General features: G+C 35.4%; 2 protein-coding genes across 4 annotated transcripts; both read right to left on the reverse strand.

The window, feature by feature from the left end:
* Positions 1–2,388: 2,388 nt before the first annotated feature.
* Positions 2,389–6,004, reverse strand: LOC107872314. Of its 2 annotated transcripts, XR_007055398.1 has the most exons (4): positions 5,417–6,004; positions 3,837–4,031; positions 3,240–3,682; positions 2,389–2,973 (listed from the first exon to the last, which is right to left on the reverse strand). XR_007055398.1 is itself a non-coding variant. In XM_047412467.1 (2 exons), exon 1 carries the CDS (start codon positions 5,988–5,990, stop codon positions 5,439–5,441), a length of 552 nt encoding a protein of 183 aa, XP_047268423.1. In that variant the 5' UTR covers positions 5,991–6,004; the 3' UTR covers positions 3,723–4,031; positions 5,417–5,438. The 2 variants fall into 2 exon arrangements, 1 of the variants encoding a protein (XP_047268423.1); XM_047412467.1 differs by lacking the exons at positions 2,389–2,973; positions 3,240–3,682 and having other exon boundaries at positions 3,723–4,031.
* A 9,988-nt stretch (positions 6,005–15,992) lies between these two features.
* LOC107870271 lies at positions 15,993–22,171 on the reverse strand. Of its 2 annotated transcripts, none has more exons than XM_016716740.2 (4): positions 21,922–22,171; positions 20,670–20,727; positions 17,995–20,579; positions 15,993–17,865 (listed from the first exon to the last, which is right to left on the reverse strand). In XM_016716740.2, exons 2-4 carry the CDS (start codon positions 20,691–20,693, stop codon positions 16,743–16,745), a joined length of 3,732 nt encoding a protein of 1,243 aa, XP_016572226.1. In that variant the 5' UTR covers positions 20,694–20,727; positions 21,922–22,171; the 3' UTR covers positions 15,993–16,742. The 2 variants fall into 2 exon arrangements, with proteins under 2 accessions (XP_016572226.1, XP_016572223.1); XM_016716737.2 differs by having other exon boundaries at positions 15,993–17,907; positions 21,922–22,169.
* Between the last annotated feature and the right edge of the window lie 1,284 nt (positions 22,172–23,455).

Raw genomic sequence — 23,455 nt, forward strand, 5'->3', positions numbered from 1 at the left:
CAAACAACTTATCACATAACATTTAAGATAAACTTGAAAACTGAATGGACCAATCAGAATGAGGCAGAAGAGGTTATTTACACTTGAACTGCCTACCCCTACAACTATAAATAGGAGGATTACATTATTTTCTTGGTCATTCTGCAACCATTGGAGAAAGCTTCTGCATCAACTACACAACTCTTCAAAGAATTGACTAACGGAGTTCTGCTCGGAGATCAACTCGACAAGACAAAGTGCTGTTATTAGATGTGAACATAGGTCGGGTTGGTTTGTTTTTTTATTGAAAAAAAACCAAACCAATTATGTCGGTTTATTAAAACTATAAACCAAATCAAACCAACATTAAATCGGTTTTTTTGGTTTAGATTTTAATCGATTTTTTTGATTTTTCTCAATTTTTTTTTATAATCTTTATTTATAACAATTATATTGTGGTTGAAGTTTAGATCAAGTATGTTTTCACTCATGTGCTAATGAAAAACCACAATTATGAAAAATTAAGGAGCGAAAAACTCTCTTGAAACTAAAATATAAGATGAAGAGTGAAAAGTTTAGGTTTTAAATTTATATTAGATTTTGGATCATTTTATTAGCAATTAATGGATAAATATTACAACTTAAAGTCCCAAATATGAATACATATATATATATATACACATCTACTTTCTAAATATTGAAAATTAATAAAAACTAATTGAAAAAGTATTTAAAAAGTATATTATAATCAATATTTTATGTATAAAAAGTTGAATTATATACATGCATACACACACATATATATACTAAAAATTGAATGGTTCATGCTAGCACGGGTCCAATATATGTTTTTTTAAGAGTAATTTATATAAATCCCGAACAGTTTCAGCAATATTACATAAAATTCTGGATAGTTTGCTAATTACATCTTATCCCGAAATTTTGAATTGTGATACATATGTTAAGCAGTGATACATATGGACTAGTGATACATATGTATATGTATCACTAGTATATACATATGTATACAGTAGTGATACATATAGCATATGTATCACTAGTAAATATGAATCCAAGATTTTATGTAATTTTTTAAAACATTAAGGGATATTGTGTAATATGGTGTCTTAAATATGGGATTTGTGTAATTTTTTCTTTTTTTAATCTCAATTTATGTGATACCAATATAATTTAGATAATTAATTATTAAAATAATTTTAACTTTTAATTATTATGATTTATAATACTTTTCCTTCTATTCCATTTTAAGTGACATTGATATAATTTCGAAAGTGAACCTATGTGACAGTAATATAATTTCGATAGTCAATCAAATGTTTTATTGTGATTTATAATATGGTTTCTTCTATTCCAATTTAAGTAATACTGATATAATTTCGAAAGTCAACCTATGTGGCACTAATATAATTTCGATAGTCAATCAAATATTTTATGTTTACATATTATTTTATGTCTATTTTATTAAATATTATTAATTTTTTAATGCGATCATAATAATTAATTGGGATTGATATAATAAAATCACTATTGAAGAAGCGAAGAAGACATGTCTTAAATGACTTATAATAACTAACTATAAGTGATATAATAAAATTATTATAAAAATACTTGTGAAAAAAAGCATAAATGGGTCTCATATAAGACATCAAGTTAATTTAAAATTTAAATATTAATTTATTATTTTATGCCTATTTTATAATTTTTATTAAATATTATAAATGTTTAATACTTAAATAACCTATAGTAATTAATTAAGGTCGATATAATAAATCTCGATTGAAGCAGCGAAGAAGACATGCTTATAACAACTAATTAGAAATGATATAATAAAATTATTATAAAAAATACTTGTGAAGAAAACATAAATGAGCCTCATATAAGACATCAAGTTATTTTAAAAAATAAAATATTAAATAGTAATTTATAATTTTTTATTAAATATTATAAATTTTAATACTTAAATAACGTATAGTAATTAATTAGGGATAATATAGTAGAATTATGAATGAAGCAGCTTAAGCAGGCAGCATAACTGTCTACTTATTGCCGCTTATTATATATATATATATATATATTATGTCGGTTTGACTTTTTTTTGGTTTACACCAAACCAAACCATGTCATTTTTTTTTTCTCAGTTTGGTTTGGTTCTTCGGTTTGGTTTGACTTGACAGTTTGGTCTGTACACCCCTAGCTGTCATACAATCCCTGGAGATCCAAACGCATTTCTAGGAGGCTTAAATCATCCTACGTTTGAGAATCACACCACAAAAGGCCCTTGAATCACGAAAAAACTTAGGAGAGAAGAATCGAGAGAATCACAAAATTGTACTCACAGATTCTTATAAATAAAGTTATTATTTTCTTTTCATTTATTTTTGCTTGCAATCGATTTTCAATACTACGAAAATTTATTGCGAACATATTTTGGCACGTCCAGTGGGACAAGTTCAGCTCTCCATATCTTCTTCCTGCAAATCAAATTCAACTACTACTATGGACTTCAAAAATACTAACGATGTCTCATGCAAGAACTCTGCTACTGCCACCTCTGATGAACTCAGCCTAGTTGGTTCCCTCACTCGGCGCAAATTTAAGACTTGTGGTTTGGACAAATTTGAATACTTCACTTCTTTGGAGAAGGCATAAAAGCGCAAATCTCATATGACGGCTGAAGTTGCAGCTCTTAGGGGAAATTTGACATCCTTGCTATGTGGTGAATTCTCTCAGACTGATGTCAATTTTAGTGAATTTGAAGATTCGACTGATTCACTAGTTTCAACAAAGGTCAATGCCTTGATGGCCGACGCAACTGATATGAATGAGAAGTTCGCAGTAATGGAACAAACCATTGAAGTTTTAAAGAAATCTGCCGAGGAAAAAGATCTTCATATCGCTCAACTGATGAACAAGTTGGAGTCCTTCCCCCCTGGAGAATCGAACCACGACTCTGCTTATCCACCCGACTTTACCCTGCAAAATAAGGATCTCGATGAGTCACCTACCAAGACCAAATCTCAAAAAGAGAAGCAGTCTACTTCGTTTGCGGCTTTATCTGTTCAACAGTTGCAAGACATGATAACTAATACCATCAAGGCACATTATGGCGGTCCATCACAAAGTTTCGCAAGATACTCAAAGCCGTATTCTAAGCGAATCGAGGGCTTACCAATGCCAATTGGATATCAACCGCCAAAGTTTCAACAATTTAATGAAAAGGAAAATCCAAGGCAACATACCGCTCATTTCGTTGAGACTTGTAGCAGTGCTGGTACACATAGTGATCTTCTTGTCAAGCAGTTTGTTCGCACTTTGAAAGGAAACACTTTTGATTTGTACACAGACTTGGAGCCCAAATCAACTGATTGTTGGAAGCAACTAGCAAGTCAGTTTTTAAATCGTTTTCATCGTATGGTCAGCATGATGGAGTTGAAAAACACAAGACAAAGTAAAGATGAGCTTGTAGTGAACTACATAAATAGCTGGCGAACATTGAGCTTTGATTGCAAGGATCAGCTTTCTGAAACTTCGGCGGTTGAAGTTTGAATTCAAGGAATGCATTGGGGCCTTGTAAATATCCTCCAAGAAATTAAGCCTCAAACTTTTCAAGAATTAGCTATACGCGCTCTTGACATGGAGTTAAGTATTGCAAGTCATAGAATGACGTCACCTATTTTTGACCCTAGGAAAGAAGTTACAAAATTCAGCAGCTTGTCAGAGGACCAAATTGGGGAATCTATGGTGACAACTATGAGTTTTACGAAGGCCTCCATAAGACAAAAGTTAAAAGAGGAAGCTACAAAGCAACAAATGTGAGAGGTGAAAAAGCAACCAACCTTGAAGGAGTTACAAGCAAGGATATATATCCTTTTCCTGACTCTGATGTTCCTGGGATTCTTGACGAGCTGCTAGCCAAACAAGTCATTGAACTCCCTAAGTCAAAGCGACCTGAAGAATCAAACAAAGTCGACGATCCTAAGTACTGCAAATTTCACCGCATTGTTGGTTATCACACCATAAAATGCTTTATCCTGAAAGAAAAAATCATGACATTAATGCACGAGGGAAATATCATCATTGATGATGGCGATACAGTTGATGCAAATCATGTTAGCGCTGAACTAGATCATAAGAAGGGTTCAATTTCAAAAGTTCTACAACCCATGTGCTCTATGGCATCAATAAAAGTTGAAGAAATCATCATGCTACAATTTGAGAGTTTTGACCCAATTGGAATTTTAGCCTTGAAGAAAACAATAAGTGAATCCATGGCAAACGACTTCTCCAATAGCAGCAAGAAGGGTATTAGTGGTAACTATATTCTATATGCAATAAAGACACTAAACTTGGTTACTTGCACACAATTAAAGCTGAATAATTCTTTGCTTCAAGTGGTCGAATAACAGTAATATCTTTATTCAGCTAAAAGTTTATTAAGTCAAATTCAATTACTGTTAATTAATTATATAGATTGGAACTTTCTAGAAACACTTGCTTGGTCCATTGATGTTTATTAAGTCAAATTCAATTACTGTTTATTAATTATGCAGATCGGAACTTTCTAGAAACACTTGCTAGTTGGTCCATTGGCCTTACCGTAAGAAATCCAAGAGCGATATATCTCATGACACACTCCTTGTCACATTTTTTTTAGCAAGTTTGTTTACAAGTTGTGACGGTCATTTGTGAAATTTCATTAGATATATTATTGTGGAGCCATTGACCGTTAATGGTGGAATGGAATAATAGAGGTCTAGAATCCAAACCACGAGAATAACAACATTTGGAGACCGGATAACTTTTTCACTTGACCCCTTTAGCCTTATGCGGCATGAATCAGGATTAGTTCAACCAATGGAACGACGTCTCAAGCAGGGGCGGAGCCAGCCTTTGTACAGGGGTTCACCGAACCCCGTTTGGCAAAAAATTATACATTACTAAAGTTATATTTTATGTATATGTAATGAATGTTGAACCCTCTTCTATTAATTTTTCTTCAAATTTTGACCCCCTTTGTGGAAATCCTGGCTCCGGCTCCGGAACTCACTCAAGTATGTGCATCCATCTCGGCGATATTGGTTCTCATAGATAGTTGTATCATATTAAAACTGCATATTTCACCTTGGACAATTCCCTATCACCAACCTGTTTGTCCAAGTGTACATCACCAGCTGTTTAAGCACACTAGTAAACCACAGACATCAGTGTCATTTACCCTGCACAATTAGTCTTGGTTCAGTTTTAAGTGTTCAGGCTTATCTTGATGTAGTAGAGAACTCGAGACAGATTCCAAGCTTCCGATCTCTCAATGGTTTCTGCTCCATTCCAAGTATGTTAAGAGCGGCTATGGGTTATAAATTATAAACTACACAAAGCCAGCATGCACAATAGCAACTTAAACTAGTAGTATTCATACCAGCGTAGTAGAGCATCATAAACTAGTTCATTTTCATCTTCTGGAAGTTCAAATTGCAGGCAGCGTTGACAAGAAGCACGTTCCTTGGACGGCCTACTAGCGACAAGATTGAAGCAAAAACATGCACAAATGCATACCTCCCAATATATTCGAGGTTTAAATTATCAGTGTGTATCGTCCCATCAAAGTACTCATCATCATCAGCCCTCTCTCGATGATCTAAATTCTCAACTCTCCTATTGCTTCTAGTAAATACCCGATTAGGTGGACTTCTTCTGCTAGAAAGAGACCTCGGATGCCTCTGCTCCTGTAAAGCATCCACATCCCTCATATAATTCAGACGACGAGCAGTATATGATGGAGAGTCACGCCTTTGAGGAGCTATTGCTTCTTCAGTTAAAGAAGTTCGTGGAGAAGTCCTCACCCTATCTTCCTTGTACATAACTGGAGACCTGTGCTGAGATGAATCTTGATGACCATTGAATCCTTCTGTCAATTTCTTCCGAGGAGAGGACCAACTACAGGATTTGACAGGAGATTTAGACCGCATTTGAGGGAAAACTCTTCCCTGCATCGCCGTATACTTTATTTTGCCCTAAACAAAATGACCAGAGGGTCTGTTAGAAGCTATTTGAACTTTTGCTCTTTGTTAAAAATTTTTGTAATAGGTAAAATTATCTTTTCACTTTTATCTTAAATTATTATTAATATATAAAAAATTATAAATTAAAGTTTACTAAATTTGTTTTTCTTATGCGAATTTTACTGGAATTAGAATCCTTACCATATATTTTAAGACTCTTTACCAAATATTTTAAAACTCCTTAATTATTAATTCTATTCGTACACACAACCAAAACCAACTAAAACTAAAATTTGACTCAAACAAACTAAAATTTGATTTCATCTAGGGAAGAAATTACATATTTAACAATTCTAAATCAATTAAAATTCTAACTTATATAAAAAGAATGTCTACAATTTTATAAGTAATATATTTAATCAAACTTTACAAGAACATAAACATTTACTTCTTCTACTTTTAGTTTTCTACTTATTTGGATTTTGATTCAAATTATATTCTTGAATTTATTAACATCATTCTTTCCTTGTTTTTTTTTTTTTTTTTAAAATTTTGTGTAGTTAATAATACAAAATACAACTAGCTATTTTTCGTAATTATGAAACAGTTGCTATAAAAGTTCTAAGCTATAAATTTGCTAGGAAAAATCCCATTTAATTTTTTTACATTGGACCGAAATTGTATATTTTCAACATCCGACCATAAAGCTCTTTGAATTAGGTTTTCTCATTACCTGAAAATCGTAAAGCTCGTAGAATATTCATTTTGAAAATCAATTCATTGAAAATGACCTCTGGTTCAAATCCTAACGCGAATTTTGTGTTTGTACTACTCTTGGGTTGAGTGTACTGTGACGGGTGCATCTTGACATCTTTTTTCAAGTTAGGAGCTATTAAGAAGATGACGTAAGTTTCGGGTGGGTCGGAATTAAGGAGTGTTCTCAATTCTATGTCCGTGGAAGTTGCATCTAGCTGAATCACTGAACACTTAGTTAATAGATTTTAGGTTTTTTTTTTTTATTTGTTTTTATACTGAATATATTCATTGTTTTATTGTTTGTAGCAACGCTGCAAGGAAAGAAAAGTGTGGTATGATATCTAATTATTTGAATATTTTTGTTATTATTGCTGTTGTTTAATAATATGATTGGGTTGAGGGTGTATTGAAAATAATTTTTTTATCTCTAAAATAGCTCCTATTTGCAACGTGTCTCAATAAAATTAGTATTCTAAACTAAATTTTAATTTTGCCTTAAAAATATACCTATACATAATAAAAACAAAAGTTAATGTTGCATTTTTCTTGTTTTTCATAATTGTTGTTTTTAGTGTAGTATTATATTTCACATAGTAATATTATTATTTATAATTTTAAGGATTGATTCAAGTTAATAAGACGTTAATATGCGTTTTTTAATACATTGCCTTGGATGTTATTGTAAACATATTATTTATTATTATAAAGATTTGAATAGTTTAATTCAAAATTTCAAAATATTTCTATTAAATGATGATAGTTTTTTTTTCTTTTACAATATTCAATATTGTCAAAAAGAAAATAAAATCATAAAATTAACAATTAAAATTGTTTGAAGCCTTGAGATTTTGGAGCCTAAAGCAAAGATTTTACTAGTCTCACCCTTGAGTCAACCTAGCTTATTTGTAAGTGTTATTTTGTCTCCAACCAACATTAATATATTTTTTTTACTTCTTAATATTCCCTTAAGGCTAGAAGGTCTAGGTTTAAGGTTAAGGCCAACAAAACCTATGTCAAAGGAGCATCCCACAGTCCTGCTAACTTCTCTAAACAAGAAAAGGAAGGCCTCTGCCTTGACATCCACCTTCAACCAAAAGGGGAAGGGAAAGGTGAGTGCAATGAGCTCCCCCTCCCCCCCCCCCCCCCCCCCTCCTCTCAAACATGAATAACTGCATTATTTGGAATGCAGGGGGGGGGGGGGCAAAAAATGCTGAGTTCAGGAAGCACTGCAAAGTTATGGTCAACATTCACAAACCTTGCATTCTTGCTCTCCTGGAAACCAAAATGTTTGATCATCAGGATCTTTGTGAACATCTTGGATTTCAGAACCACATCCAATCAGAAGCCATGGGTAACTGTGGTGGACTAGTCATTATGTGGAGGGAAGATGTGGTCTCTATAACATCTATTTCCATCTCTAGTCAAGCCATCCATGCTAAAGTTCAGGTCAGTTCCCCCCTTCCTTTTGTTTTTTCACTATTATCTATGCTAGTACTGCCTTTCATGCTAAGGCTGAACTTTGGGACCAGCTTAGCTCCTTTTCTGACAACTTTATCTCCCCTAAGGGGAATAGTTGGATGGTGGGAGAGGATTTTAATGAGATTCTAAAAGCCTCCGAAAAGTTTAGAGGTGCCAGGATTGACCTTAACAGGTCCAATCTTTTCATGAGCTGCATTAATACTTGTAGGATTATTGACCTTGGTTTCAAGGGTAGCAAATACACGTGGTCTAACATAAGGTATAGGAATAGACAAGGCCTCATCCTTGAGAGACTTGATAGGTGCCTGGCAAATGACCTTTGGATTCACCTTTACCCTGAGGCATCTGTCACCCATCTTCCTAGAACCCACTCTGACCATGCCCCTTTCTCCTGAACTTTGGCTCTCCCCCAAATAGTCAGTCGAAACCTTTTAGAGTGGAGTCTATGTGGCTCACTCACCAGGATTTCCCTAACCTTATCAGGGACTCCTTCCTGGACTGTTCTTGTATTACTCTGGCTACCGTGGACTTCGAGGTGAAGGCCAAGGTCTGGAACAAGCTCATCTTTGATAATATCTTCAGCCAAAAGAAGAAATTGCTTGCTAGGTTAGCAGGGATCCAAAAATCCCCTAGCTACCCCACTAGCTCCTTCCTTCAGGGGCTGGAGCATACTCTCCTAAAGGACTTCAACCATATCCTTAACCTTGAAACAAAATTCTGGAAACTCAAGTCTAGAATCTCTTGGCTTCTTGAAGGAGATTCCAATACCAGATTCTTTCACACTTCCACTCTCAATAGAAGAAGGAGAAATAAGATCAATTCCCTCATGGATGAAAGTGGTAACTAGCACTATCATCCTATTGACATTGCCAGAACTGTCTCCACCTTCTATACTAATCTCTATACCACTGAGCACACCTTGGGGCACGAAGCTACTCAGCTCAATCCTTCCTCTTTGGGCTCCATCAGCCACCTTGACCATGACCTTCTTGAAGTCATCCCCTCCATGGAGGAAGTCAAAAGAGCTGTATTTTCCTTCAAACCCAACAAGGCCCCTGGTCCAAATAGGTTACATCCCTTTATGTACCAAATTTTTGGGACATACTAGGGCCACCCTTTGTGAGATTTTTTCGGGATACCTTCACATCAGGCTCCATGGACCCTAGGGTCAACTCAACCTATCTTTGCCTTATCCCCAAGTGCACAAATGCTACTACTCTAAAGAACTTCAGACCTATTGGACTGTGCAACACACAATACAAAATCATTACCAAAATCATCAGCTCTAGAATCAAGCCCCTCCTGGCAAAAATCATAAGCCCCAACCAAGCTAGCTTCATGGATAAAAAGAGGGCTTCTGATAATGCCATCATTGTCCAGGAATATGTTAACTACTTCTCAAAAATGAAAGGGAAACAGGCTAGCATGATCCTGAAAATTAACCTGGAAAAAGCTTTTGACAGAATTGAGTGGTCTTTCATAAGACAAGCTCTTTTCTTCTTCAACTTCCCCAAGAAGCTATCAAACCTCATTCTCTCCTGCATCTCTACTTCCTCCATTTGTATTTTGGTCAATGGGGGTAAGACCACCCATTTCACTCCCTCCAGAGGTATTACATAAGGTGACCCTATGTCCCCTTACCTCTTCATCCTTTGTATGAAACTTCTATCAAGAAAAATTAACTATGAAGTGGACATTCTCCTCTGGACCCCTATTTCCATCTCTAAAAAGAGGCCTGCCATAGCCTATCTTTTCTTTGCTGATGATCTCACATTTTTTACCAAGGCTGATTCTAAGAACTGCAACACCATCAACAGAATCCTCCTTCATTTCAGCTCTCACTCGAGACAAAGAGTCAACTTTAACAAATCTAAAGTTATCTTCTCTGCAAATTGCAGGCAAGAAGATCAGAACAATCTTTCCTTCATCCTTGGCATTCCCCACTCACACCACTTTGGTAAATACCTGGGGTTTCTCATAATTCACAAGAAACCGGCAAAAGAAAACTTTCAATTCATCTTGGATAATTTCTCTAGCAAGTTGGCTGGGTGGAAGACTAACCTTCTCAACATGACAGGTAGGGTCAGTCTAGCTAAATCCTCCTCAGCCTCTATCCCTAACCATATCATGCAGTATATTCAGCTCCCAAGCAGAATCCTCAAGCTGATAGATAGGACCCAGAGAAACTTTATTTGGGGCACTACTGAAGACAAGAGGAAAATGCACCTCCTGAGTTAAAACACCCTCACCCTCCCTAAAAAGTATGGTGGGCTTGGCATGCAAAAGTCTGTCATTAAAAGTAAAACCCTGCTGTATAGCCTGAGCTGGAGAATGTTCTTTGAACCCAACTCTCTCTGAGCCAGTATTCTCCTCTCCAAATATGGGTCTAATAGGGTATTTACCAAAAATGGTTCCAGGACCTGGAACAATGTTACCAACTCCTGAAGTCTGTGCAAAGATGCTCTTTTCTGGGCCATTAAAGATGGAACTAAGGTTGAGGCTTGGGAAGATAAATGGATACCTGGCATGCCCCCTCTTTATACTTTGGTGGAGGGACCAACTACAAACCCCAATAACCCCATCTTAGTTAATGATATTTGGAAGGAGGGTATTTAGGACTTCACTTCCTTACCTTTTGAAATCCCTCCCAGGATTATCCTCAATATGCTGAATAATTTTAAACACAACAGACATCTTTCTAAAGACACTCTCCTCTGGAGACTCAAAGGAGATGGCACCTTCTCTTGTAAAAGTGCTTATCACTACATCTCCAACCTGGTAATGGGACCTTACAGATCCAATAATTCTTTCAACTGGATCTGGAAGCTGGAAACTTTCAACAAGATCAAAACCTTTATGTGGCTTTTTCACCACAACAACCTTCCCTCTAAGGTTACCCTGTCCATGAGGGGTTTGAACGTGTAAACTTATTGCCATGCCTGTAGTGACCAACTAGAAGACCAATACCACATCTTCTTTGCTTGTGACAATGCAAAACTGTTCTGGCAAACCCTTATACAGAAATATAAAGGATCTCTGAACATTCAACCCTTTTTGTTTAGCACCAATAACTGGCCTTCTACTTGGAGAAGCCTGAAAGGAGAGGAATTTGATTCCAATACTTGGGCTATCCTCCTTTCTTTTAGCCTGTAGCACCTATGGAAAATCAGGAATGCCAATCTTTTCCAACAAACCTCTTCTCTCCCATGCTTCAGCATACCTTATGTAGAAGTAGTGGAATACCAACACCTGGGCACCTCTCACAGGCAGGCTAATAGTAAAATCATTGCTCTTAACTGGTATCCCCCCCTCCAAATACCTCTAGGTTTAACACTACTGGTTCTTGCCTGGGTAACCCAGGAAGAGGTGGTATTGGTGGAGTCATAAGAAATGACAAAGGGGATTGGGTGGTGAAATTCAGTAAAAGTTTCATTCACACCACTAACAATCTCATGGAGCTCATTGCCCTCAAGGAGGGCCTAAATCTAGCCTTTGAATAGAATCTCAAACCTCTTGATATCTGTGTTGAGTCCAAAGAAGTTATTAATATGATACAAAATGGCAACCAGCTATATTCTAAGTATTTGTCTTCTCCAAGTGCCTCTTTAATTTTAAGGTAAACAAATGAATTGAATGTTAATACAACTCTTAGAAATATAAGTTTTATGCATTAGATAAATTAAGTGCAGTGGCGGACTCAGGATTTAAGGATGGTGGGTGCTTAAAAAATTTTAAAAAATAAAAATAATAAAAATTTACCTCAATGAGGTTTGAACCCAGGACATCCCTTCTTGTAGATAACCTTAAAATCAACTCAAATGCCAATGCACCCAACCAACTTTTGTTTTAGTGGGTGCATTTATATATTATATACCTATTTTTGTATATTTTCTATGTAATTTTATCTATTCTCCGTCGAGTTTAGTGGGTGTCGGAGAACCCCACAATAATATGTAGGTCCGCCCCTGATTAAGTGTGACAAGTGTTGGGTTCAATATGTATGAAAAGTATGAATGAAAAATAGAGGAAAAAATAGTGGAGGAAAATAGAGACACTAAAATGAAAAGTGTACTCTTTTAATGAAAAGTTCACTAATTCTCCCATATTGGTGAGAAGGAAACTTTTAAGTGTTTATAATAAGGAACATTTACTCCACTTGAATAGTGAGGCAAGAACAAGGTGGTGCCTTGCGTCGCCGTCGTCGTCGCTCGGCTCGGCTTTGGCAATCAATCGATGAGATTTATCTTTTTGGACAAAATTTATTTGACAACACAACAGAAACAGAAATTCTGTGTTTTTTGATCCTCCACTAATATGCATGCATGCATACAATACAGAAGCAAAATGATGATTCGGAAGGGATGCAACCCTTCGACGAAATGACACACTGATTCATCAAATGGTATGCCCGTTTGGATGGTTGTGACTGTTCGAAAAAGACATACTTTTTGGACGAACAGAGATGACTTTTCTAGAAGGGATACAACCTTTGAGTGAACCATTGCCACCTTTCAGAAGGGGCACCTGATGGCTATATAAACCTGCATTCATCCATAGGTTTAATAACGAAAAATTTTCTGAATATACAAACTCTTCTTGTCTTCAAAAATATTTCGTGTGATCAATCAAATCGTTGAGTGAGTTTGAAGAGATTCCAATTGTTTGAGGTACCGCTACAGTTGGTTTGTTTGGCCATTTTAACCTGGAAGAAAAATTCCGCAACCTCCGATACTTGAGGGGAATTATTTCCTTAACGACACTCCGTGAATTCGGAGGCTTTGACCATTTCTGTTTCATCTTATTTTATGAAAAAACACACTTCTCAGAAAGATCACTTTGATCTTGTGTTGAGGGAGTTGTTGTATTTCATAGTGTTCTTGTTTTATACTTGAACTAGTGTTGAAGATATTCTGTCAAATTACAAATTCTGTATACCCGAAAACATTGAAAAAGTAACAACAAGCTCGACATGAGAAGATCTCGACAAGATAAATCGATCCTTGACCCTCCCTATAAATTACTACCTTATACAAAATTATTAAGCAGTTTCATGTATGTCAAATAAAAGTAAGAAATATACTTAACTAGTAGACAAACATTTTTTGTGGTTATTCATAAATGTTATTTTGCATTGTTTGTAGTAGTGTCTCCAAACCAAGCCAAAGATAAACTAAGTCTAAAGATAGGAGTCAAAGATGAACGTCTTCCGAAGAAAGGAAGTCCACCACTTCAAAGTCAATGCACGAACCGCTTCGAATCGTCTAATCACGGCATAGGAAGAGAAGAAAATGTGCTCCAACCCCTATGTCGCGTGGGAATATAGCATCCGGAGATGATTAGCGGTTGGAACGCTAGCATATAACTCAAAAATAAGGATAAAATTGCATTATCATCCAACATCAAGTCATTATATCATATCCAATCATATTCAATCCCTTATCCTTACATATAGGTATAGAGTGAGTATATTTTGTAGATAGAGAGCTTTACTGATTTTCTTATAAATGACGTTACTAGGCCAGTGGAATTTTCTTATAAATTGGTCTTACATGTATCATCTAGTACGTTAATACTAACAAAGTCGGAAAAGGGCGACTTCTCAAGTGAAATTGGGGTTAGTTTGACAGGCTTTTTCAGTAATGATCATTCAGTTCATGGTTTATTCCATCAATTTACATAAAATAAACAACCGCAGAGGATAGCGATAAATCCTCGATTATATTCAGATTCTTCCACCCGAATATTAATGAGGTGAATCATAATAACAAAACGGACTTTGTTATTTACGGATATCCTTATCATTCTATTAAAAAATTTATAATAATAACAAATATACACAGGCAGAGGATATAAAAGAAACGATTGCTTCCAAATTTATGGTCTAGCATAATTTTGAAAAAAGCTTATTTTGAAGTTATCGTACCTTTGATAAATTAATGTAAGATATATCATAGTGATATACGATTAAGGATTACTAATTTATATTTTATATTCTATCCAAATTTTGATGAACATAGTAAATTGATTCCTTGATTGGTGAAAGGTAGCACATAGTTTATAGAATTAATCAACATGTATATGCAAGCAGGATCGGAGTTAGCATATAGCTTACGGGTTCAACTGAAGCAGTAGCTTTGATCTAAATTCTATATAGAAAAATCTATTACATATGTATAAATTATTAATTAGAATTCAATAGCCTGAGATTTAGAATCTCAAACGCATAAACTTCAAATTTTAACTTCGACTTTACCACAAATCAATCAAAACACCACAACTATTACAAATAAATAAATCCCAACACAGTCCTATAGAAACAATGCATATGGTTACTAGGTATACAAAGTAATGGACATCCGAATAATATTCCAATCTCTTACATGGAACAAATTAACCAAATTGGTTGCTTGTGAATATTTTCTTCTATACTAGCTCATCCTATTTTTTTTTTTCAATATACACATTTCATCTCACACAAATTCCGCCTCTCGCAAAAATTAGGTTAAGACAACATAAAATAGACCCTTATGGTTAGTTTCTTTCCTGAATTTCATGCATAACTAAAGTTTTAGTACGTCGATTACCTTCTTTTTTTTTCACATACACTTACTGCTTTATTAGTGTAGTGTCAATTAATTAAACACGTTTTTTAAAAAATAGAATAATTGAGAAAAATAGTTTTGTGAGTTGAAACTATTAGATGTATTTCTTTAGAATTCTGATTAACTTTAAAAAATTGACTAACTACCGAAAGATGTGTTACATTGTAATCTCCCATTTAGTTTTACTTGTCACTTTTAGCATATTAAAAGGAAAAAACATCTACTTGAAAACTAAACACATAAAAGTGAACAAAGTAAATATCTACTTGCAATTTAAAAAATATTTAAGAATTTGTTTAAGGGTAGTTGTAACTATATTCTATATGCAATAAAGACACTATACATGGGAATGGTCACTTGCACGCCATCAAAGTTGAATAATTCTTTGCTTCAAATGGTTGAATAATTATTTATATCAGTGGTAATATAAGTAATATCTTTATTCAGCTACGAGGTTATTAAGTCAAATTCAATCACTTTTTATTAATTATATAGACTGGAACTTTCTGGAAACACTTGCTGACTGGTCCATTGGCTTTACCGTAAGAAATTCAAGAGCGATATATCTCATGACATGCTCCGTGTCACATTTTTTTTTAGAAAGTTTGTTTATAAATTCTACCGATCATTTGTGAAATTTCACTAGGTATATTGTGGGACAATCGACCCTTAATGGTGGAATAATAGAGGTCAAGAATTCGAACCCTGAGAATGAACAAATTTGGAGAATGGATAACTTTCTCATTTGACCTTTTTAGTGAACCTATGCGGCATGAATCTGGATTAGTTCAACCAATGGAACCGCATCTCAAGAGATGCAAAGGGAGGTAATTTGTTTATGAGATCTGGCGGTCATTTATAAAATTTCACTAGGTATATTATTGTGGGACCGTCGGCCCTTAATGGTGGATAATAGAGGTCTAAAATTCGAACCCTGAGAATGAACAACATTTGGAGAATGGATAACTTATTCACTTGACCTCTTTAGTGAGCCTTGTGCGGCATAAATCTAGATTAGTTCAACCAATGGCACGGCGTCTCAAGAGATGCAAAGGGAGATAAGTATGTGCATCCATCTCAGTAAACTTTTTGGGACATAGTCAAGTTCGTTACGGTCCGCATATCAGCCCCGCATCGTATAATAGCAATTCGGATATTGGTTCTCATAGATAGTTGTTATCATATTAAAACTGCATAATTCACCTTGGACAATTCCCTATCACCAACCTGTTTGTCCAAGTGTACATCACTAGCTGTTTAAACACACTAGTAAACCACAGAAACCAGTGTCATTTAACCCTGCACAATTAATCTTGGCTAGTTGTTATTGCTGGGATTCAATTCAAGTGTGCAGGCTTATCTTGAAGTTGTAGAGAACTCGAGACAAATTCCAAGCTTCTGAACTCTCAACGATGGTCTCTGCTCCATTCCAAGTATGTTAAGAGCGGCTATGGCTTATAAATTATAAACTACACACAAAGCCAATATGCACAATAGCAACTTAAACTAGTAGTATTCATACCAGTATACTAGAGCATCATAAACTAGTTCATTTTCATCTTCTGGAAGTACAAATTGCAGGCAGCGTTGACAAGAAGCACGTTCCTTGGACGGCCTACTAGCGACAAGATTGAAGCAAAAAATGCACAAATGCATACCTCCCAATATATTCGAGGTTTGATGAGCTATTTAATGCTCCCTCTTTAGGCCAGAACCCGACAGAGTGTCTAGAGTCGCAATTTATCATTCATGTAGATGCATTCAGAAGTCTTTCTTCTTCAATACGCACAACATGTTACTGTTACCTATCTCTGTGTGCAAGGAAGACGAATTCTCTTTCAGGAACAAAAAGATGCAGAAAGACTGATTCTCATGTTAACTGCTAATATTACGGTTCAGTGTGCTATCAAGTCAAGAGTCTTCTTCTCTTCAATCTGGAGTCATCAAATTCTTCTTCATGCCAAAGTTGCTCACTCTGTCTAAAATTACCGTCTTGCTCTTCGACATTTCTTATTCGTCTAGGTCCTCCCCGCCTCTCGCTATACTTCCTTCTTTCGTCAAGCTCAGGAAATCTACCAGTGTGTATCGTCCCATCAAAGTACTCATCATCATCAGCCCTCTCTCGATGATCTAAATTCTCAACTCTCCTATTGCTTCTAGTAAATACCCAATTAGGTGGACGACTTCTGCTAGAAAGAGACCTCGGATGCCTCTGCTCCTGTAAAGCATCCACATCCCTCATATAATTCAGACGACGAGCAGTATATGATGGAGAGTCACGCCTTTGAGGAGCTATTGCTTCTTCAGTTAAAGAAGTTCGTGGAGAAGTCCTCACCCTATCTTCCTTGTACATAACTGGAGACCTGTGCTGAGATGAATCTTGATGACCATTGAATCCTTCTGTCAATTTCTTCCGAGGAGAGGACCAACTACAGGATTTGACAGGAGACTTAGACCGCATTCGAGGGAAACCTCTTCCCTGCATCGCGGTAAACTTTATTTTTCCCTGAACAAAATGACCATCAGGTCCATCATACATAGATTGCTGATGAGTATAAACAGGATCACTAATATCAGCTGGAAAGTCTCTATTGAACTTCTCACTATGCCGAAGACCAACATAATCAGAGACATCTTCATCAGTGCATCTGCTTGGGCTGATACTCCTGGGAGCTCTACGAAGCATTTGAGTGCCCATCATGGAAGCATTTTCTCTACCATGGGGGGACAGTCGACGTGCAGGTGGATGCCGAAATGAAGGCAAGGCATCATTTAATGGCTTCCTCCTCTTATCACTAGCAAAGGCAGCGCCATCTAGTCTACCACTATTATAGTCATTACATTCATTTTCAGATTCCTCAACAGCAACTGTACGTTTACGTCTCAAGCGATAATCAGCTACATCTCCATAGCTTTCAGAGTCACGCACAGAATCCCAATCACTATGAGAACTGTTAAACCGGCCTGAGCTCCTCCCTCTTCCACGCACAATCTTCCCCCTTGAGCTATCGAATGAATGGTCCTGAAACCTATCTTGCACAAATTTAGGACCATCAGCATAAATTTCATCTCTGGAAAAAGTGCAGTAAGAAAAATCAAGAATTGAGCAGCACTACAAAAAAAATTACAAATCAAACAGCAATAAAAAGATAAATCACCTATTCCTCCGCAGATGAAATTTCTCCTCGTCCACATCCGAATACATTTCTCTTCTACTTCTTGAAGACAGTGATCTACCCATTAAAGGTCTGATATTACTAGAAAATGTCACATCGGATGTACGAGGTAATCTGATAATTCGGCTCTTGCTTCCAACATTAGACAAATATTCACTAGAGTTAGCATTAACAGATGTTTCAGTATTTTTCAAAGACGAGACAGCTGTTGGTGACATATCAGATCTTCCAATATTCTCATTATTAGCCTTGTCAACATTCCTGCCAGCTCCACTGCTTCCAGCTCCACTGCTTCCACCATATGCTCCGTCACATAAAACATCCCTTTCACATCTCTCCTGCACATCTGTTATTCCTGATTGATCCACTGATCCTTGGTGAATAGCGCCGATAGGCCTCTGCTCATCATCTCCAGTTGTTTCCACCTCATCTAACAATGGACTCCGCAGATTACCGTCTTTATGATCAATTTTGACAGCTTTGACATCACAGCCTTTGACAAAGTCATCATTAGACTCAGTGTGAACTGGTTTGCTGTAACCTTTTTCATCATTAGTGAAGCCGTGAGATTCCCCAACCCCAGAAAAGCCGGAAGAAAAACCAGCATTTTTACTTGAAGATTCATTGTTTTTTTCTGAATTCTTCCCCTCAGCAATTGCGTCTCCTGCAATTGACTGCATCATTGGTTCTCGGACCTCACCGTCTTCATAATCCTCATCCTCTCTGACACACCCCACACTTTCACTGTCAACATGTCCCTCAAAAGCATGATGACCATCAGATTCATAATCAGAACCATAACATTCTTCTTCTGTACTGGCCGATATACTTACCTTTTCCCCATTATTTGCTGATCCCTCACCGCTTGCAACCAAATTATGCGGGTCTTGTGTCTTTTCGAGTAATATATGACCTTCAATATTCATTGCCTCCGAAACAGATGTCCCCACCTTATCACTGGATACATTTGATTCCTTGAGGTCAGAGTTGGCAATTTTAGCAGCAGTATCAGCATTTGCCTGATTTAGAAGATTTTTACTTCTATTAGCTTCATTCGTGTGAACGGAGTACTCAGATGGAGCAGACAAGTCCCCGGCACTCACAGACAAGTCTGAACAGCTAGACAATCTAGAAGGGCATCCCTGTTGAGGGGTTAAAGGCATCGGCAGTGTAGAAGAAGAAGAAGAAGAACATGGCGAAGAAGAACTCTCCTGAAGCTGCAACACCTTTCCAACTGATTGGTGCACAATCACATCTGATGTCATCGATATTTCCTGGCTAACCTCCTGAAATGGTTCATGTTTCGTTGGTTTTCGCTCAAGTAATTTCTCAGGGCCCTTAGTGGACAACTCAATAGACCGCAGATTCAGTCCGACAACTTCAATTTTTCCGACATTAGCCTCCAATGTACCAGCTGGACAAACCGCAGTTCCAGCATTAGCTTGTACCACGATTTCTTCAACAGATTCTGACTTAACAGTTTTACAAGTAAGGTTATTCATGTTTCTATTCATTGCCAAATTTTTCGGTAAACTTGAGTTTGGACCAACTCTGGAGTCTACTTTGGTCAATGACTGCAGTACTGACGAGTCAAACCCTAGAAAAGTACTACCAAGATTAAGATGAAACACATCCGCAGACTTGTACTGTAGGGCAGGAAGTGTTGATGAGATGGGAAAACTAAACTCCTGCTCGCTAGCACCAACTTCTTGCTTCCCTTTATCACCATTAGGATCGACAATAGAAGCAGAACTAATAGGTGGTTTTCTGTCTACTGAACTAGATGTCTTATGTAAGAGATCAATTTCACTTGCATCTTGAACAGGAACAACATCACCAGAACCCTCCCATGAATCCATAGGTGTATTCAGATCCCAGTTAGATCTATCAGTGCGTACAATATCATCAGCATCATTGTTATTCAGTCCGTCCTTACCTCTTCCTTCCTGGGACATGTCCTTCCATTTATTCAAAGACGGAGAAAGCAATGAAGGATTAACAGTTCCACACATTTTCCCCTCGGTATTCAGATCAACCAAAGAAGAAACATGAGGTTCCTGTGGACCTAATGACAGTTCAACGTGCCTTGAATTGGATGGAAGTTCAAGCTTACATTGGCTTTTCCCTTGTTTGGCAATAACTTCCTTCTCGACAGAAACTTTTGTCCTACCTTTATCTTCCTGGGCAGCTAATTTTTCTGCCAATGCTGGTTTCACTAGATTGTCAACATTTCTTGAAGGCTCGAAGCTAGTATCACGATTTGTTTCCTGAGACATGGATAAAAATGGTAGCATAGTAGGCTGAGAGTCAACTTTAGCACCCCAAGGTCTTTCTTCATTTACCTCTAGAAGAGAGTTCTTGGGTGTATCAGATTTACCTATATTATCACAAGAATTCAACACGGATCCCTTTCCCAAGCTAGAATCTTTGGTCTTGGATAAATTTTCATTAGAAAAAGACCGTGGTTCATGGATAAGTGAACAAGGCTGGACGACCATCGATAACCACCTTTTCTTAATAGGGATATGTGACAACGATTTACTAGATTGCCAGGCAAGAACTCCAGGCTGTAAATGATGAAATAGAGCGATATTAAAACAAAGAAAACATTACACAATAAGACCAGTTCATCAGCAAATCAGAAATCGGATTGAGACCTCTTCGTTCCCGGAAACTGGCATGCTTCCAAAATCAGCTAAAGCTAAAGCTTTTTTCCTGCATAAATGAAACCAATTGATCAACAAACACAATACAATAGCCAAATAGTTCAAAATATAATCAATTTTCACGAGATCCCCAAGCGAAAAAACTCCATAGATAACAATGAAGGCAATATTCAAGTTCTATTTTTTTTCTGCATAACGGAAGCAAATACATCTGCAAACATGATACGACGACCACCACCATTTGTGACTCACAACAGTCAAATAGTCCAAAATCAAATAAATTCCAAGAATCCTCATATTGATAAACCTCCATAAATAACAATTAAGGCGATTTTCGAGTTCTATTTTCTTTCTTACTGCATAAAAGAAACAAATCCATCAAACAAACATGATACAAAAACCGCCCCTATTTATGATCCAAAACAACCAAATAGTCCAAATCCAATTAATTTCCAATAAATCCCATATCTAAAAATCTACATAGATAACAACAAAAAACATATTTATCCCTCATGATATTCTATTTCAGCTAAAACCCAAAAATTCAAGAATAAAAAACAAAACTTTACCTTAATTAATATCAGAAATACCACCCCTACCTCCCACCCCCAAAAAAAGAACTTGCACACACCTCAAATAAATCCACGAGATACCTGTCACCTCCCACCAAAATCAGGTATCGGATAACTCTTACCCACCAAGGCTAGAACAGACGAGAAGACATCACTAGTGTTTAGCCAAATCTAATCATTTTATTTTTATAACTATGGTATCTCAGTCAGCTTATGCACACCTGACTAAATCTACAGATACCTATCATCAATAAGTATCACGTAACTCTATCAATTTTCAATAAACCACATACCAAAAAACCTTATTTCAGGTAAACCTCAAAAATTGAAGAACAAAAAACAAAACTTTACATTAAAAAAATTATCAAACATACCCAATTAAAAAAAAAAAAAAAAAAAAGAAGTAACAATTAAATTGCATACCATCAATTTCACATACCAAGTGAAATTTCACAAGTGGAGTTCCAAGAATAAAATATACACAGACCTTTTAACACTAAAAATTATATAAAAAATAAATTTAAAGTACAATCAGAAACCTTTATGTGTAGTTGTTTAGACAGCACAAAAGTATTGAACAATTAAATTGTAAACACACATATATACATATATACCCGAAAAAAAAAAAAAAACATAGAGATTTGAGAGGATAAAATATATGCTGGTCTTACCACTAAATTGTGGAGATCGAAAGACTGTTTTCGATATATGTACGACAGTATGATAAAAAACTCTAAGATAAAAATAGTAGAAATTCTTTTGCTGCTGAATTTTGATGGTGGGATTTACTATATGGTATAATGTGTTGATTCTTCTATATATATATATATATATATAGTCCTAATATTTGATGATTGATTTGGAATTTGTGTTTTGGTTAGTTAGGGTTTATGTGGACTTACCAATTATTATTGTAAGCTTTCCTTAATTTAAGGCAAATTATTTTCTCTATATCTATAAAATTCTTTTCCTTATTTTCTTTTGTCAATGACAATTTTGACTTCTTTTTTTTTTTTTTTTTTTTTACTACTTGTAGGCTCGTTTCATAAGAGGGATAGGAATAATTTATTTGAGAATTAATCTTAATATAAATTTATCTTATATTTGATTTGTGGATAAAATTATAAAATAACTTATGTCATATTGTAGTTCTATGTTTATCCATATAGAGGATGAGATAATAGTTTCGGAATAACTTGTTTCACATTTGTATAAGATAAAGTGGAATATTTCAGATTAAGTTTGATATTAAATTTATATTTATTTGGTCAACCAAATATAGTATAAATTTTATTTCATACTTTGAATATTTTATCATATCCTATTCAACTTGTTACTATAAAAAGTGGAATAAAATATTTTAAAAATTATAATTTTAAGATAATAATTCTGAAATAATTTATTTTACGAACCAAACGATGTAGTGCGAAGATAATTAAAGAAGTTCTAGGATAGGTTACATCCCATGATTCTCCATGGTATCTACATTGCTTGGAAGCTAAAACAAAATCTCCAATAAAAATTGCTTTAATTTTGTTGTTTATCACTAGCTTCAAACAAAAATTGAAGCCTCAACGATATAATTGGACATTTGGTGCAACAATAAATTAACACAATGCTATAAAATATTCGAAAAGAAATATGATTTTCAACTTTATGACAACGATTAAATTTGAGTAAATTTGTGATTAACAAATACACATTTATTCAGATTTGTTTTATGTGTCACATTAATTTATCGTATCTAAATAAAAAACTATAATAAGATATATTATGTAATATATGATTAAGAGACTTTACATATCAGTTTATTGATCGATCTTAAAGTGTAGAAATGAAGATCCTAGGAAAAAGAGGTGTAATAATAAAAAATATTTGTTTAAATATATCATATGTGTCGTACAAATCTATCAATGATAAATTATAGTCAAGTACATTGTAGTAATATATAATCAAGAGAATCAAATACAAATTTCTAGATCGATATATAAGTGTGTAGAATGAGGGATCGCTATAAAAAAAATTTGAGCCGATTATATTTTAAAATATTTTTAAAATGGACTCTAATAATGCTTATTTTTTTAGTAATACTTACATAAATCTCAATAACTTTATCCTTAATTACTCTCTACCTTATTTTTGCTAAATTACAAATAATCCATTATTTTACAATTTTTGAATACATAATTGGCATCCTAATACATA

Source organism: Capsicum annuum, chromosome 5 (assembly GCF_002878395.1).
Source record: "Capsicum annuum cultivar UCD-10X-F1 chromosome 5, UCD10Xv1.1, whole genome shotgun sequence".
NCBI lineage: Eukaryota > Viridiplantae > Streptophyta > Magnoliopsida > Solanales > Solanaceae > Capsicum > Capsicum annuum.